The sequence below is a fragment of the Emys orbicularis genome, chromosome 1 (assembly GCF_028017835.1).
Source record: "Emys orbicularis isolate rEmyOrb1 chromosome 1, rEmyOrb1.hap1, whole genome shotgun sequence".
Lineage (NCBI taxonomy): Eukaryota > Metazoa > Chordata > Testudines > Emydidae > Emys > Emys orbicularis.
Genome location: NC_088683.1, coordinates 122,423,889 through 122,441,101, shown reverse-complemented (window position 1 = coordinate 122,441,101; position 17,213 = coordinate 122,423,889). Strand labels below are relative to the sequence as shown.

The window sequence follows — 17,213 nt, the reverse complement described above, 5'->3', positions numbered from 1 at the left end:
CTGCGACACAGAACACAAGACAGATTTATTCCAACACCAGGATGAGACAGGTCTATGTGGTTGGGGACTCCATACTCAGAAGAATCAACAGGTCTCTCACCAGACCAGATCCAGAGGAGAGTATGTGGTCTGCCAGGAGCAAGGATACAAGGTGTGGACGTGAAGCTGATGAGGTTCCTGATGAGAACATGGATAAGTCCACTGATTGTGCTGCATGTTGGGACGAATTACATTGCTAGATTCCCCCTAGAATGACTCAAGGATGAGTATACTCAGCTGGGTAAGGTGCTTAAAGAGGAGGAAACCTCAGGTGATTTTCAGCTGAATTCTTCTGGTCCCTAGAGAAGGAGGGTGAAGGCATGACAAGATAATGATAATCAACAGATGGCTCAAGGATTGGTTCTATGAAGAAGGTTTTGGGATGACTGACCATTGGAAGATATTAACAGAAAGAAGAGACTCTTCTCAACTGATGGACTCCACTTGAGTATTAAACTTTTGGGACCAAGGCTGGCATGATAGATAAGAAGGGCTTTTAACTAGGAGATTAGAGGAGAAGGTTGGGAGAGACTCATGAAATCTCCACGACTGGGTTTCAATACACAGGAGGAAGAAAATCAGCTAAATGAAGATATAATAAAGGACAATGAAACATCACAACGTAAGAGTATTGACAGCACAGAGAAAAAATTACAAATATTGAGTGGAGTGGTAGACAAGTAGTTGTTACAGTTAGTGAAAGGATTATATCTAATCCAGATAGAAAACTGGGTGAGGTCCTAGAGAAACAATGGAAATGTTTGTACACTAATGAGAGGAGTGTAAATTAAATGGAGGAACTGGAACTACTGGGGCAGGGTCTTTCCCACATGCTCAGGGTCTTTCCCACATGCTCTAACTGATCACCATATTTGGGGTTGGGAAGGAATTTTCCCCTGGGTCAGATTGGCAGAGACCCTGGGGATTTTTCACCTTCCTCTGCAGCATGGGGCACAGGTCACTTGCAGATTTAAACTAGTGTAAATGGTGACTTCTCTGTAACTTGAAGTCTTTAAACCATGATTTGAGGACTTCAGAAAATCAGCTAGAGATTAGGGGTCTATTATAGGAGTGGGTGGGTAAGGTTCTGTGATCTGCAAAGTGCAGGAGGTCAGACTAGATGATGATGATGGTCCCTTCTGACCTTAAAGTCCATGAGGAGGTCAAACCAGGTATTACAGGGATTTCAGAAACCTGGTGAAAAGCACTCATAACTGGAATACAGGTACTGAAGGGTATGTGCTGCTTAGGACCGATAGGAATAAAGGTAAAGTTGATAGGATAGTGTTGTACATCAGTGAAAACCTGTTTGGGTCAAAATCTCTTCAAATATTATTAGAAAGATCAGTACTATTGGAAATTGTGTTATAATGGGAGACTAACATATTGGATATAGATTAGTAGCATTTATTCTTCAATTATTTATTCCTGGAAGTGATAGATGTCAGTTTCCTTCAAATTGTCACTGAATCAACAAGAAATGATGTAATTTATTTTAGACTTGGTTTTGTTAAGTTGTGAAGACATCATAGAAGGTCATAGGAAATAATCTTGAATCAAGTGATGATGAGTTGATTCAGTTTAAATTAAATGGAAGGATAATCAAAACCAGGTCATCAACTATGATTTTTTTACTTCAAAGGGGCAGACTTTGGGAAATGAAAGGAATTAGTTGAAGTCAACTGCACTAAAGAGCTCAGGAACTTAAATGTGGAGGAGTCTTGGAATTTCTTCAAATCAAGAGTGCAAAAACTATCTGAAATTTGCATCACAAGCAAGGGGGGAAAACTTGTAGGGAAAGGCTCCATACACAGATAGATGAATAACCTCCGCAAAAAGGTTATTAGGAGTAAGCAGAGAGCCTAGAGGGAATGGAAAAGGGGGCTGATCAGCAAAGAAAACTACATTGTGGAGATTAGAAAATGTAGGAATAAAATGAGAACTGCAAAAAGTTAAGATGAAATAGATCTCGCCAAGGAAATTAAAATAAATAACAAGAGGTTCAGTAGTTTAATAAATAGAGAGAGAATAAGGAAGGATGAGGTTGGACCACTATGCAGTGTGGATGGGAAGAAGATTAAAGATAATCTAGGTATGGCACAAAAACTAAATAAATAAATTGCCTCTGTTTTCAATAAGGATAATATAGAACATGTGCAGGAAGGCAACATGGCTCATGGGAATGAGTGTCTAGAAATAAAAAACTTATTTCATCTGAGGTGAAACAAAAACGTAAGAGTTTAATACACTCAAATCGGGATAAAGGAATAATTTACATCCCAGAATACTGAAAGAACGAACACATGAAATTGCTGGTCTGGTAATAAGGATTTTTAATACGGCTGTATATTCAGATGTATTAATACCATATGAATGGAGAATAGCTAATGTTGAACCTATACTTAAGAAAGGGAAAGTGATTTGGGCAATTAAAAACTTGTTAGTCTAAACCTCAGTCGTATGCAAGGCTTTAGAACAAATTATGAAGGAAACAATTAAATTAATGGGATAAACAAAAAGGGGGACATAATGCAATGAGGGTTTACCACAGTTTGACACAATCTCTCTCTCTTTGAGAAGACAGCTGATTTTTTAAAGATAATAGAAATGTAGTTGATCTAATATCCTTGGAGTTCATTAAACAATTGACACAATACTGCATGGGAAATTAGTTAAATTTGAGCAGATGGGGCCAAATACTAGAAAAGTAAAGTGGCTAAAGGGGAGAAGGCAGTGGGTTGTGCGGAAAGGTGAATTATCAGACTGGAGGGAACCTACTACTGGAGTTCCTCAAGGATTGGTCTTGGAACCAGTATTATTCAATTTTTTATTAATGATTTTGCACAAAAACTAGGAGGGCGCTATTAAAATTTGCTGATGATACAAAGTTGGGAGGCATCATCAATACAGAGGAAGATCAACATTATCCAGATCTTCCTGCAAAATAATCTGAAGACGGGAGTGACAGAAATGGAATGAAATTCAATAGTATAAAGTGCAAAGTCATACATTTAGGGTCTAATAATATGAATTTCTTCTACAAGCTGGGGGCTGGAAATGACAGTGGAGAGAGACCAGGGGGTGTGGGTTGATCACAGGATTACTATGAACCACCTATGTAATGAGGCTGTGAAAAAGACAAAGGCGATCCTAGGAAGAGCGAGGCAAGTCATTTCCAGGAGAGAGAGAAAAATATTAATGCCATTTTACAAGGCATTGGTAAGACCTCATTTTGAATACAGTGTGCAAGTCTGGTCACCCATGTTCAAGAAAGATAAATTTAAACTGGAACAGGTGCAGCGAAGAGCTATTAGGATGATCCAGGGAATAGAGGAACTAGTTTAACAGGAGATTGGAAGAGCTTGACTTGTTTAGTATTGCAAAAAGAAGACAGAGGGGATATGGTTGCTCTATACAAATACATCCGGGATAAATACCAAGGATGGTGAAGAGCTATTTAAGCTAAGAGGCAATGATGGCACAAGAACAAGTGGGTATAAACAGGTCATGAACAAATTCTGGCTGGAAATGCGAAGAATGTTTCTAACCATCAGAGGGGTGAGATTCAGGAACAGCCTCCCAGTAGGAGGTGGGAGGGCAAAACAACTTGTGGAGAGAGCTGGACAAATTTATGAACGTGATTGTATGACGGGGTTGCTTGTAATGGTGAGGCACAGGGCTCAGCAGCCCTGGGGCTCACTTCTAGTTAACATGTTTTGTTCCTAAAAGCTCATTGTTCAGGATTTCAGCCAGCCCCCTGCAGGGTCAGGAAGGGATTTCCCCTCCCTCAGTGTATTCTCATTTTGTTTGTTTTATGTCCTTCCTCTGAAGCATCAGGGATGGCCATGGCTGGAGATGGGGCACTTGAAGGGGGAGTAGGGCTCTGGGGTTGGGTGTCATCAGTCTCTCTCTCAGGAGCTTGATTGCCTAGTTCTTGCCCACATGCTGTGGATCTAACTCATCACCATATGTGGGGCTGGGAAGGAATTTTCCACCAGGTCAGATAGGCAGTGACCGTAGGTGTTTATTTTGCCTTCCTCTGCAGTTTGTGGTGTGGGTCATTTGCCAGGATTACCTGGGTATATTTCAGGTAGTCATTTACTTGCCATTGCAGGGGCTTCGGGCACTGGTGCTCCTTCCTACTCTCTGTCTGTGGCACACAACAGTCTAGTCTCCTGTGGGCTGTAATATGGTGGTCTAATATTGGTTGTTGGCTTTAGTGCTGGGTGGTGTTGGTGGCCTGTGATATTCAGGCAGTCAGACTAGATGATCTGGTCATCCCTTCTGGCCTTAAACTCTATGACTCCAGGAATCTAAAAGGGGATCTCTGTAAATACTACATACTCTATATTGGGGAGAATATTTAAAATAATTTCCATGGATTCCTTCTTTATTTGTACTACTGACTACCTTAAAGACTGAAATACATTCCCTGAGCAAGCAAAAACTCTCCTCCTAAAATATTCTCTATGTCTCGGCACTGATAACATTCCTTTCAGTGAGCTACAGTGTGTTAATATGCTGATAAAGTTATTTTTGTAACTCATCCATTTCTATGACTGAAAGAGAAAAACTGCCCCTAAGATGAACTTTTTTATTTCTAAGCTGAAGGTCTGTAACTGAACTGTAACAAGAAGGTTAATATCTATCATTAATAGAAATAAATAAATATATTGGGATAACTGTATCCTAACTCCACGGACTTAATTAGAGCAGGGATATATTAGGCACACTCACAGAATTTTGAAAAATAAAATGAAAACACTTTTTAAAAGAAGGATTGAAGGGGAAGGAGATTGATTGTGGTTGTTTGTGTTCTCTAAACTTTGGAGCTTCTTTCAGTCTTAAATTGATCCATCACTTTCTAACCTGTCCCTTTATAAATTATTGCATTTTCCTTTGTTCCTCCTTTCCCCTCCCCCTATCATGTTGATTTTTAAATTAAATGCTTGCAGATTTTCCTCTCTGTATGTACAGGGTACACATAACCATACTGGCGGGAGCTGCTAAAATGGGACAGCTTTGTCACCACCTTAACAATGACAAAGCCAGAGGATTATGTGGGCTTTTTTATTGTACAGACCTAGAGAATATTACTATTTTTCTTTTCCACATGTGGATATGGATTTGTAACACAAGGGACTTTATCTCTACAGACACACGCACACACAGGAGTTTTCAGAGTAATACATTATCATTGCAGACACACAAGGCTAATCCATGAATAGGGTGATGGCTATGCTTCCTGTGGAGGAAAAATATCTTGTTTCACATTTTCAGAATACATTGTGGATTCCTATAAAAAGGCATGTTGGAAAGTTTTGAAGAGTGTTTGCATTTCCATGATATAATGTGCCGTTAAGTGTGAAGCAAGAAATGTTATAATTAGGTATGGTTTATGGACTTGGTACTCCCAAGGCATGGATCTTATTGCCTTAAAGGACACAGATATGAAAAATATTTTAAACTAGCTATGACTGATGATAGATTTTTCTCTCATCATCTCTCTTTCCAGACAGACATTTAATACCTGGAGAGTCTTCCCTTTCCAGATATAGATATATCACATTGATTTAGCCTTAATGGACTGAACAGAGAGAGACTTATTTTTCTATAGCTATTTTGGGAGGTTTTTGTTCTAAATGTCCTAAAATTCAAGAGGAATTAAAGTCAACATAATGTACATGTTTTATTTACTGAAAATATTTAAATACTACTATTTAACACTATATCTTTTGGAGGATATTTTGATGTTTAAATTATTTCTATAATTAAAACACCATCCCACTGTGGAACATCCCCTTTATGAAAAGTTAAACAAAAGTTTCTTTACAGGCTTACAAGAGATGATTGGGGCGATTAGAATATCTAACATTCAGGGCATTAATTCTGTGGAAATGCTCCATACATGTTTGGTCAAACTGTATCTCTTGTGCCAAAAATGTCATACTTCTATCTCTGATTTTCGTTTTGTAATAGCAGCAACCACCATCTAGCTTGTAGGGCATTTACTGTACATTAATAATAGCGAGGGCTACAGTTCTGCCATGGATCTCACTCATGGATTCCGTGACTCTGAAGTTTTTCAACAAATACCCATGACTTATGGGGTTTGAAGATGTGGGTATGTAAATGGCTGAAACAAATTTACTAAGGACCTGGAGATCTCCCACCTTAAAACCAGAGCTGGAGGACAGACTAAGATCTCAGTTCAGCAAAGCACTTAGGTACTTGCTTAACATTAAGCATGTGGTTAAGTCCCACTGGCTTAAAGTTAAGTGCTCTACTGAACACGGATGGACTTACCCTCCTAACTTCCTACACTGCTGCAAGCTAAACAGGCAGATTCCATGACCGCTTCTTAACTTTTTCAGGACAGCTACCATAACAATTAATTCTAATAATAATAGTTTTTATGTGCATGGAAAATGTCACACACATCTCAATTTTCTGCTGTGTTACAGTGGAGTTACAACTGGCATAAAACTGGTGCAATACAGTGAAGAATAAAGACAACACCACTGTATGTTCAGGAAAGGATTGTGAACTCAACAAGGCACAAACTTAGGCCCTGATCCTGAGGTAAACTCTATGGCCATATCAACACTGCAAAAAAATTGGTGTATTTTTAACATCTGTTAACTAACTCATGCTAAAATTTAAGTATCATGAGTTTACGCTAGGATAAACGACAAATATTTGTAGACTACAACAAATGATTGCGTGATGTCCAGACTAGTCTTTAGGTTTGATTAGCCTTTGATTGCCAGGAACTCCAGGTAAAAATCTTAAGTGAAGGGATGTCCCAGGGATTTTATATAGGTGCAGAAGTTTGCCTATGCAGTATATATTGCAGGATATGTAGCTTGGAGTGCAGTTAATTGTGTGATTAATGTTTTGCACAGCTCCTTTCCAGTTTAGAACCTTTTTTGCTTTGGTCCCAATACTGCAAGCACACATGTATAACTGAGCTTAATGGAACTTCTCACATAAATAAAGGTCTAAGAGGCTGCAGTATTGGGGTCTCAGACCACAGTCCTGTAAACACCTAGACATGTGCCTAACTTTGCAAACATAAGTAGTTCCACTGAGTTCAAAGGAACACTGCTCACATGTGTTAAGTTAAGCAAATGCCTATGTGTTTTCAGGATCAGGGCCTTAGTTTGAAATTGCTGTGTAGTTTTGGTCCTGAATTGCTGATCTATGTCCCATGGTCACCAAGACTTGGAATGCCATTATGGGGCTGCATTGTACATATCCCCTTGCGCTAAAACACAGCCCAGGCTGTAACTGAACAGATGATGGGGTCCCGCAAAAGAAAAGTCTCAAGGATTTTCACAAAAAAGGTAAATTTTTTTGCAGGAATTTTTGGTAATTTTTCATAATTCAAAATGGAAATACCTACTGCACAAAAAAATCTTGAAAAAGTGAAATCTGGGGTGGCGGGGGATTAGTACCCTGAAACAGGATGGGGATGTTTGGTTGTGGTTTTTTGTTTTGGGTTTTTTTCTGGCGCATAACATTTTGCAAGAGAATTCCTTACTTTAACACAACTAGTTAAACTCTACTGCATCAAATTGTAATAGCTCCAAGCTGCTGCATGAGTATATTCTGTGATCTAACAAGGTCTTGTGCTTTCTTTCATTTCCCAAATCATAAATGAAAGAAGGAAGAACTAGTTTAACCAAAAATAAGATGAGTCTGCACCACCTCCAGAATCTCAACTCAACCTATTATTTGTCTTCTTCATTCCCTCCCAGATTATCTGTCATTTAAACATTCATCTTCATTTTGGGGTTAGATTCTGCCTACGGTTGGGAGTGAAAGGGTAAAATTAATCTTTTCTGGTGGCATTTACAGTTCAATTGGACCCCCCTCAAGTTTTATGTTTAAACCTGATCCTGAAAACTCTTAAACTCATGCCTGACTTTATGCATGTGATAGTACCACTGAAATACATGTTTAAGTGTTTGCAGAATTGGGGGGAGGAGCAAATTTTGCAGACTCAAGTGATTATAATAAAACTAGATCCAAATATTTGGGTGCTAACTCAAAATGAGCCTTGGATCCTTTTGTTGTTCCCCAACACTAGGAAATCATTACCATGAATGTTTTAATCTTGTAGCATTTATCATAATTTAGATGTTATTAATCTTAGTTTAAAATTTCCACACCCTTTCCAAAACAGGTTAAACAGCTTTAATTAAGAGTCCTCTTTAATTCAGTTTCAGGCAGGTTAATCTAATAATTAGAGACTTTTCACAAGTAAGCTAATGCTTTTCTGGCAAAACAGGCGGAGAACAAATACCTCATTTTGCAATAGATATTCCACTTGACCTCCATATTTCATAATAAATGTAACAAGGTTCTTCCTGGAAATTAAAAAATAAATAAATCAACATTCAGTTAATGGTAGGTAGAAAAAGAAAGTGGGCATTATTTTTACCTCACACTATAAATCAGGAATAACTTCATTGGCCACGGTGATTTTACATTGGTGTAAATATGAATTCAGAATCAAGACAAGTGCTTATGTAGATTTCAAAGAATATTGGACCTGACACTTCACTACCCTTATGTAGTCACTTACCCTTCTAAAAAGTAGGTATAAAATGCCACCAGATTGGAATGGTAGCATTTTAAATCTACTTTGTGCAAACGTAAGTCCCCAATTCTGCAAGCCACTTAAGCATATGCTTAGCTTTAGGCAGTTGCTTAAGTCCCATTGACTGTGTGTGTTTAAAGTTAAGTGTGTGCTTAAATGCTTTTTTGAATAGAGATGGTCTTAAGTGCTTTGCTGTCTAGGTCACAAAATAGGGTGGAAATCTATGGATAATCAAGCCCTATGTCTGCAAAACAACTCGAAATAATTCTGAATTTTATAAACTCTGTACCAGATCATCAGTGTAGAAAAGTACATTTTTAAAAAGGGACAGTGTTGAAATACTAAATTTCAATAATTACTTATATTTCTAATATTTACACATTTAATTTTTTCAAATTATTTCAATTTCAATTATTTCCCTTACTTTCTAACATTTATGTTGTAGCTTTACTTTTCTACTCCATTCAGTCTGGACTTGGGAAACTGATGTAACCCACATTAACCTAGTGTAGATCTCTATCCCCTGAGTCTGCTCCTGCCTCGATCCTGTAATTTATTTTGCTCATGTATATATCATGTTAGAACCAACGTATATCCAGGGATCCAATGACATTAGCACATCAGGTAATATACAACAGTTTTGCAACATAAGGCAGCAAAATGTGAGAACCACTCTCAGATGTTGATTTCTATTCAAACTTGTACATGATAATGCAGAGTAATATACTACAGCATTCAATTTTTTAATTTCCTGACAGCTGAACTTCTTGTGGAGTGCTGCCAGGTTTCCTTTCCAAAAGGCCATTTATTAATATGCTAATAAAAAAACTGTATCTAACTACACCCATCAGGTTAACCAGCATGTTGTATTTAATGGCATCTTGATGTTGAGAAATATGGGCAAAAATTAGCTCTGGTGTAAGTGAATACAATTCCACTGATGTCCAGGGATTTACACCAAGTTTGAATTTCACTCTCGGTGTTCATTATAGTGAGGGATGTAGGCATAGACCTACCAGTGGATATACTGATCTGTTTCATTAGCTACCCACTTGCCTATAAGAGCAATCTGCTGATTTGCAAGGGTAAGATATCAGCTCATTCTTGTCACTTCATCCCAGGCCAGCTGATAGCAGCTAAAGAAGTCATGTGTTCATTATTCTCCATGGGAGGTAGGTACAGGGTGACCATCTTAACTAATTTGGCTCCTGGGACAAAAATGTTGTTTCATTCTGCCATATCATGACACAAATATCACACTGTGGCATTTCATTATGATGGGGCTGACCACACAGAAATTGCTATTAAGAATAGCAAAGGAGGGCATCTTGGAAATAAATCACATTACAAGTCAAGTCTTCACTGCAGAGTTACCTCCAGTTATAACTCAAGTGTTGCCCCCAACTCAAGTCCCATCCACACACAAAATCTTTTAACTCAATTGTGTTAGTGCTTTCATTTTGAGTTGGATGGCCTTAGAGGTGGTAGAGGCTACATGCTGAATAACTGCAACTCCTCAGCTACTGAGACAATTATCCTATGCAGATCGTATGCTTGCAGTGTAGCCACTCTCACATGAGCTTAACTCAAGAGGAGTTAGCTACACTCCAATTAACTCTGCAGTGAACACATAGCATAAAAAGGTCACTGCTAAATCTCCTTCTGGCATAGGCAGCAGGAAAGGAAACCTCTGTTTATTAATGAGTGGGTTAAGAGCCAGTCCAGGAAAAATACAGGAGGGGAAAGAGAAGCAAACAGTAAACAGGAGTTTTGTTTTTTATGAAGTGCTTTGTGTTTGTAAGAAACTAAATAGATCTTTGAAAACATCCCATATAGTTCAAAGTGACCTTGAGCAAGTCACCTCACCTCTCTGTGCCTCATTTTCCCATCTGTAAAATGGGAAATGTGATATTTAACTTCCTTTATAAAGCACTTTGAGCTCTATGGATGAAAAACACTACCAGAATTAACTATTATTATATAAGAGCTAAATATTCCTCACTCCTTCAAAAGTTGCTCAGTGACAGTGGAGGGAGAGTTAGCTCTGTGGATATGGGGAAAGCAGTGGACGTGATATATCTTGATTTTAGAAAAGCTTTTGATACAGTCTCCCACAGTATTCTTGCCGGCAAGTTAAAAAAAGTATGGATTGGGTGAATGGACTACAAGGTGGATAGAAAGCTGGCTAGATCATCGGGCTCAATGGGTAGTGATCAACAGCTCAATGTTTAGTTGGCAGCCGATATCAAGCAGAGTGCCCCAGGGGTTGGTCCTGGGGCCAATTTTGTTCAACATCTTCATTGATGGGTGATGGGATGGATTGCATCCTCAGCAAGTTCGCGGATGACACTAAGATGGGAGGCGAGGTAGTTACGCTGGAGGGTAGGAATAGGGTCCACAGTGACCTAGAGAAATTGGAGGATTGGGCCAAAAGAAATCTGATGAGGTTCAACAAGGACAAGTGCAGAGTCCTGCACTTAGGATGGAAGAATCCCATGCACTGCTACAGGCTGGGGACCTGCTGGCTAAGCAGCAGTTCTGCAGAAAAGGAACTGGGGATTACAATGGATGAGAAGCTGGATACGAGTCAGCAGTGTGCCCTTGTTGCCAAGAAGGCTAACGGCATATTGGGCTGCATTAGTAGGAGCATTGCCAGCAGATCGAGGGAAGTGATTATTCCCGTCTATTCAACAATGGTGAGGCCACGTCTGGAGTATTGCATCCAGTTTTGGGTCCCCCACTACAGAAAGGATGTGAACAACTTGGAGAGAGTCCAGCGATGGGCAACAAAACTAATTAGGGAGTTGGGGCACATAATTTATGAGGAGCGGCTGAGGGAACTGGGCTTATTTAGTCTGCAGAAGAGAAGAGTGAGGGGGGATTTGATAGCAGCCTTCAAATACCTGAAGGGGGGTTCCAAAGAGGATGGAGCTAGGCTATTCTCAGTGGTGGCAGATGACAGAACAAGGGGCAATGGTCTCAAGTTGCAGTGGGAGAGGTCTAGGTTGAATATTAGGAAAAACTATTTCACTAGGAGGGTGGTGAAGCACTGGAATGGGTTACCTAGGGAGCTGGTGGAATCTCCATCCTTAGAGGTTTTAAGGCCCGGCTTGACAAAGGTCTGGCAGGGATGATTTAGCTGGGGTTGGTCCTGCTTTGAGCAGGGGGTTGGACTAGATGACCTCCTGTAGTCTCTTTCAACCCTAATCTTCTATGAGAGATCTGGGTGTCCTTGACACATCAGCCCTACAGCTATATCGAACCCTATTATAACTACCCTTGTTAAAATAGCACCTGGTTACAAAGACTGTTATGAAGAGTGAAGCCATTACCACAGTATTTATATTGGTATTTGGCTCTGAAAAGTCTCTCTTTATGAGCAGCAGCACGAGAAAATTACAGCTCCTTCAATCCAGGGAACTTTGGAAAAGTGTGTGTGGGGGGGGGCATGAATGTTTTCCTCCCAGCTGTAATTTTCAAGTTCTCCTGTTCATAAAGAGAGAATTTTAAGAGCCAAACACTGCTATAAATGCCGTATGATGATAATTTTTCTCTACATAACACCATTCTCATGGATTTGTAGTGAGTTGCTATTTTAACAAAGCTAGGTGTAACAGGGTTTAACTACACAGTTAACACTCATTGTGCTTGTAAAAAATGCTATAGATGGCAGAGAGCACTATACCCAACTATACTGAAATTATAAGGTACACAGAAAGCCATTTTATTGCAAACTGGAGAAAATACAGTTTTTCTTTTATTTATGATAGAATCTATCATGAAAATGTCACATACATGCTCAACATTAAGGGACAGGGAGAAAATATAGTTCAATAAAGCAGACCATTCTGCCAAACAACCAGTGAGGACAGAAGGGGGGGGGGGAACCTGTTGAGCTCATTTTACTTCACTTGCTGCAATCTCCAACCTTAGACAGAATTTAGCCAGAGCACAAGGGTTAAAACAACCTGGCTCTGCATGACTTCTAATGAACAGAAGAGCACAAGACATCAGCTTCTCTTTTCATCTCTAAGACAGTACTGTGATAAGAATCTGATGCACAGAAATGCTTTAATTGTTGGTCCAGTCAGATGGCCTGGCTCAGGGTTTCTGTCACATGACAAAGATCAGTATCTACTGACTTCAGTAATTACTGTCAGAAGCACCCCCTATAGCATCATGACCACTAACACAATGATGCAACATTGGCTCAATACTGACTCATTGGAAGAAGTGGCATTTATTGAAAGGCCAGCAGTGGTTCATGCTGCACCCTATGTTATCTTGGTAGTTCTCCCATCCATGTACAAACCAAAGCCTGGCTCTGCTTAGCTTATAAGTGTTGATGAAATCACAGCCCCAAGGCATCTAGGTGCTGATAGCAAATATATACGGTTATTAAGCGCAGCTACTAACATTCTTACCTGGACACCTTCCAAATATATGTATATTGTAGCAGCTGGTTCACATTAAACTGACTTTGGTCATCTTCAAGCTGTAGAGAAAAGAACATATAAAGAGTTATATAATTGCTGGTATGAAGCAACTAAATGGTACAAATTTGTTTGGTGCTTCATAATGTCAGTATGTTCTTTCATTATTTTTGGCCCAATATTGAAGACTGATGAAAACCTTCCTCTCCTTGCCTACATGTTCTTGAGCCCTTAGATAAACTTTTGAAGCTGGTCACACCACCAATCTGACCTTGGAAAGTAAGAAGCTCATCTTGAGTAAAATCCTCATCATTTTTGAGCATTTTCAAATAAAGACTTGATTGCAAACAGAGAAGGGCTGAGGCCAGAACATTCCAATCCAGTCCTGGATTTTTAACACCCCCAGACTGAGGAAGAGTTTGGGTCAAGGTTATGGTTTCTTGCATGAGTTTAAAAAAAAATAGGAGCCACTTGAAAAAATTCCTAGCTTGTCATAGATTTCAAGCACACCAAAGCTTCAGGATATTTCGATCTGAAATTGTGTTTGGTGCCCATCTTTCACATTAAGATTATATTTTGGTTACTCCCGGTTCTTGCCTATTTGACAGAGGAGAAATCCAAGCCCGTATCCTCAACCTGCAGTATAGGGAGAAGACATTCTCCCAGGAAAAGCCACTCCTGCATGCTACACCAAGTAGAAGACATTTCACGCTCCCACCCCCCCACCCACACCCACACCCACCCACCATCTGCTTCCTCCTCCTTTTAGGGAATACATTGGGGATCATAGTCATATGGGTGACATATGGGATGGGAGCCATATTTACTGATAAACAGGGTCAAAATCCACCATACTTTTGCAACCTCCCTAGAGAGAGACTTTTCCCCACCATCTTTACCTGGACACATTCTGCTGATCAGGCCACCCCACCACGCATCAGAGGTACTCTTTCTTCCAGCCCCATGAATGGCCTCCCACCTTCCTTTGATGCTTGAATTCTTGAATCTCTGCCTTTCAAGCAAGGTAGTTCCCAACATGCAGCCAGCAAGCAGCCATTGTCTGTGTTCTGCACAGACAGCTCTGACTCACTGCTGAGTCCAGATCTCTGCTGACTATAGGGCCCTGAAGTATGCTGTGAAATAACTGTTGCTGTCCACAGTACCACAATGGAAATCAGGAGGCAAGTTAACTGAAACATCTTTATGTCTTTGATGATAATTAAGCAAGAATACAAAAGAAATAAAAGTAACAGTGAAGATACCTGACACCCAGTGCTTTAATGGCTCCCCAACCAAACAGTTATCACTGGCAAACATGGGAGTAGTCATGCCATGTGAGCCATCATGCATAGCACTTGATAAGAGCTCGGAGATATGGTATCAGATAGAATTGTAAGGAAGGAATGTGTAAGTCCCTCCCAAAACCTGTATAATTACTGTACCAATGCGTAAAGCTCCTCCCCTCTCCCTCACCCCTCCCCCACCAACAAACCAACCCAAAACAGAGCAGTTAACATGAAACAAAAACATTGCTCAATGATGGCATTAAAGTGCGTTAACAGTCTCCACCGCACAAAACCACAACCAAAGGTGTTAACAATGAGGGTCCATCCTCACCCCGTTCACTGCAGGGGATCAAAACCCACTGAGGTATCTCGCAATAGAAGTACATGGAAATGCTCTACTGAGCTTGTCAAGCAGCACCACAGCATTACGATTCTGACCTCAGCACAATAGACTGTGGCACAGTCCCAATTCACCTTCTGGCTCCCCTCTGTTCCATTATATGCAAGCTTCTAGCACCACAAAGTTTCCCAGGCCTGCTGGGAACCAGGAGCAGCGTGCACATGGTTGAAATCACGTTGCCTATACAGACTTTGGAAAGCAGTTGTGTCCTCTGTCCACTCAAAGTAGTCCCCTTTAGCCTCACATAAGTTATGTAAAGCATAGCATGCCACAATAATCAGAACCATGTTGGCATCCAGATGGGTCCGGGGGCTTCACCAATGTGCTTTCAAATGCTCAAAGATGCACTCCACCACCATTCTGCAGCTACTCAGCCTGTAGTTGAATTCCCTTTTTCTTGGGTTGGTAGTTTTGGGGTAAGGCTCCATGAGCCACAGTATGAGCAGATATGCAGTGTCCCCTAAAATGTTGGCACAAAAACACTGTATAGTCTCACCTCATTTTGGGGGGAATAAATTCCCTTATTTCCCTCTGCAGCACAACCTTGATCTCCTGAGCACTCTGACATCATGGACCTTTCTTGTATGTCTAACATTTGTGTTCATGAACTGACCCCTACGGTCCTCTAAGCCTTGGAGAACCAGTGAATAGTAGCCTTTGTGGTTCATGCGTTTACTGGCCCCTTTCAGAGGACAAAGTATAGGGAAGTGCATTCCATCAATGACCCCTGCACAGTTCAGAAAACCCCTCTGAAAACCCAATATAATTTCAAGGACTTAGGTAATGGCAACCACCTGTGGGTGGATCTCAGTTCTAATAGCCTGGTAAACCTGTACAACCACCACCCCGTCAGTTGATTTCCCAACCCCAAACTGGTTGGCAACTGATTGGTAGCGGTCAGGTGTTGCCAGCTTCCAAAGGGCAATAGACACCCACTTCTGTACTGGTACGGGTTTTTGAAATTGAGGGGTGTGGTGCTGGAGGGTGGGTGCAAGCTTCTTGCCTAACTCGAGGAAGGTCCTTCCTCGTTGTGAATTTCTGCAGCCACTGGTCATCATTTCAGGTTTCCAATATGATGTGGTCCCACCACACCGTGCTGGTTCTCTGGGACCAAAAGTGGCAGTCCAACCATGGGCATACCACTGTGACCCTGGCATTCAAAACACGTTACATAGGTAGGTCCCTAGCAAATTCATGGTCCATTTTGGTCAATTTCATAGAAATTTTAAAAATTGTAAATGTCATGAATTTAGCTATTTAAATCTGAAGTTTCACGGTGTTGTAATTGTAGGGTCCTGACCCAAAATGGAGTTGTGGGGGAGGGAGTCGCAAGATTATTGTAGGGGGGGTTGCAGTACTCCTACCCTTACTTCTGCACTGCTGCTGGTGGCAACGCTGCCTTCAGAGCTGGGCAGCTGGAGAGCAGCAGCTGCTGGCCAGGAGCTCAGCTCTGAAGGCAGAGCTGCAACCAGCAGCAGTGCAGAAGGAAGGATGGCTTGGTATGGTATTGCCACCCTTACTTCTGTGCTGCGGCCTGCAGAGCTGGGCCCTCAGTCAGCAGCCGCCATTCTCCGGCCGCCCAGCTCTGAAGGCAGCAGCGCAGAAGCAAAGGTGGCAATACTATACCATGCCATCCTCACTTCTGCGCTGCTGCTGGTGGTGGCTCTGCCTTCAGAGCTGAGCTCCTGGCCGGCAGTTGCCCAGCTCTGAAGGCAGCATTGCCGCCAGCAGCAGTGCAGAAGTAAGGGTAGCAGTACAGCAACCCCCCCTACAATAACCTTGCAACCCCCCCCAAAAAACTCCATTTTGGATCAGGACCTCTACAGTGACAACACCGTGAAATGTCATGGTTAAATAGCTGACATTGTGAAATTTACGATTTTTAAAATCCTATGTCCATGAAATTGACCAAAATGTGCATGAATTTGGTGAGGCCCTAGATATGAGGGCGCGCAGTATGTCTGAGGAAGGGCCCAACTCACCACCGGATTGGGTCATACGAGAAGAAGCTTAATAGCATGCAATACAGTAAGCCTGTGTCTGTTTAATTATAGCTTCCTCTGGGCCTGCTGCACTGGTTAACATTTCTGCCTGCAAGCAGAACCCATTCTTTTCTTATGTGAGTCCATTGTTGCAAGGATTCCCTCGGGCTGGAGGAGACCTTTGGTTCTGTGACTTATGCTAGCTCTACAGCTGTTAATGTTCTCAGCTGCTATTAGTAACTGAGGCCTGGAGCTCTCACATTCATGTCAGTTATCATCAAGTGCGGATCAATAATTGACTTGAATGAATTGTAAAAAGTGAGCCTATCTGGTGACTCCCTACTGTACATTATTGATAGTTTAGCGAATGCCTTGAGACAACAAATATTTTCTAACATCCTGATCACTACTAATTTATCTTCCAAGGCTGTTATTAACTGCTTAAAATATCAAAGCTTAAAAATTACT

The 17,213-nt window shown here is 40.9% G+C and overlaps 1 protein-coding gene across 1 annotated transcript in view; it reads right to left on the bottom strand.

The window, feature by feature from the left end:
• The window catches only part of PIK3C2G (phosphatidylinositol-4-phosphate 3-kinase catalytic subunit type 2 gamma), a 321,727-nt gene that overhangs the window by 277,711 nt on the left and 26,803 nt on the right, over positions 1-17,213 (bottom strand). Inside the window, exons 6-7 of the mRNA XM_065420952.1 lie at positions 13,069-13,139; positions 8,348-8,411 (exon numbers count right to left, since the gene is read on the bottom strand). Of these exons, the coding sequence (XP_065277024.1) occupies positions 8,348-8,411; positions 13,069-13,139 (135 nt within the window). The remainder of the gene's footprint in view (positions 1-8,347; positions 8,412-13,068; positions 13,140-17,213) is intronic.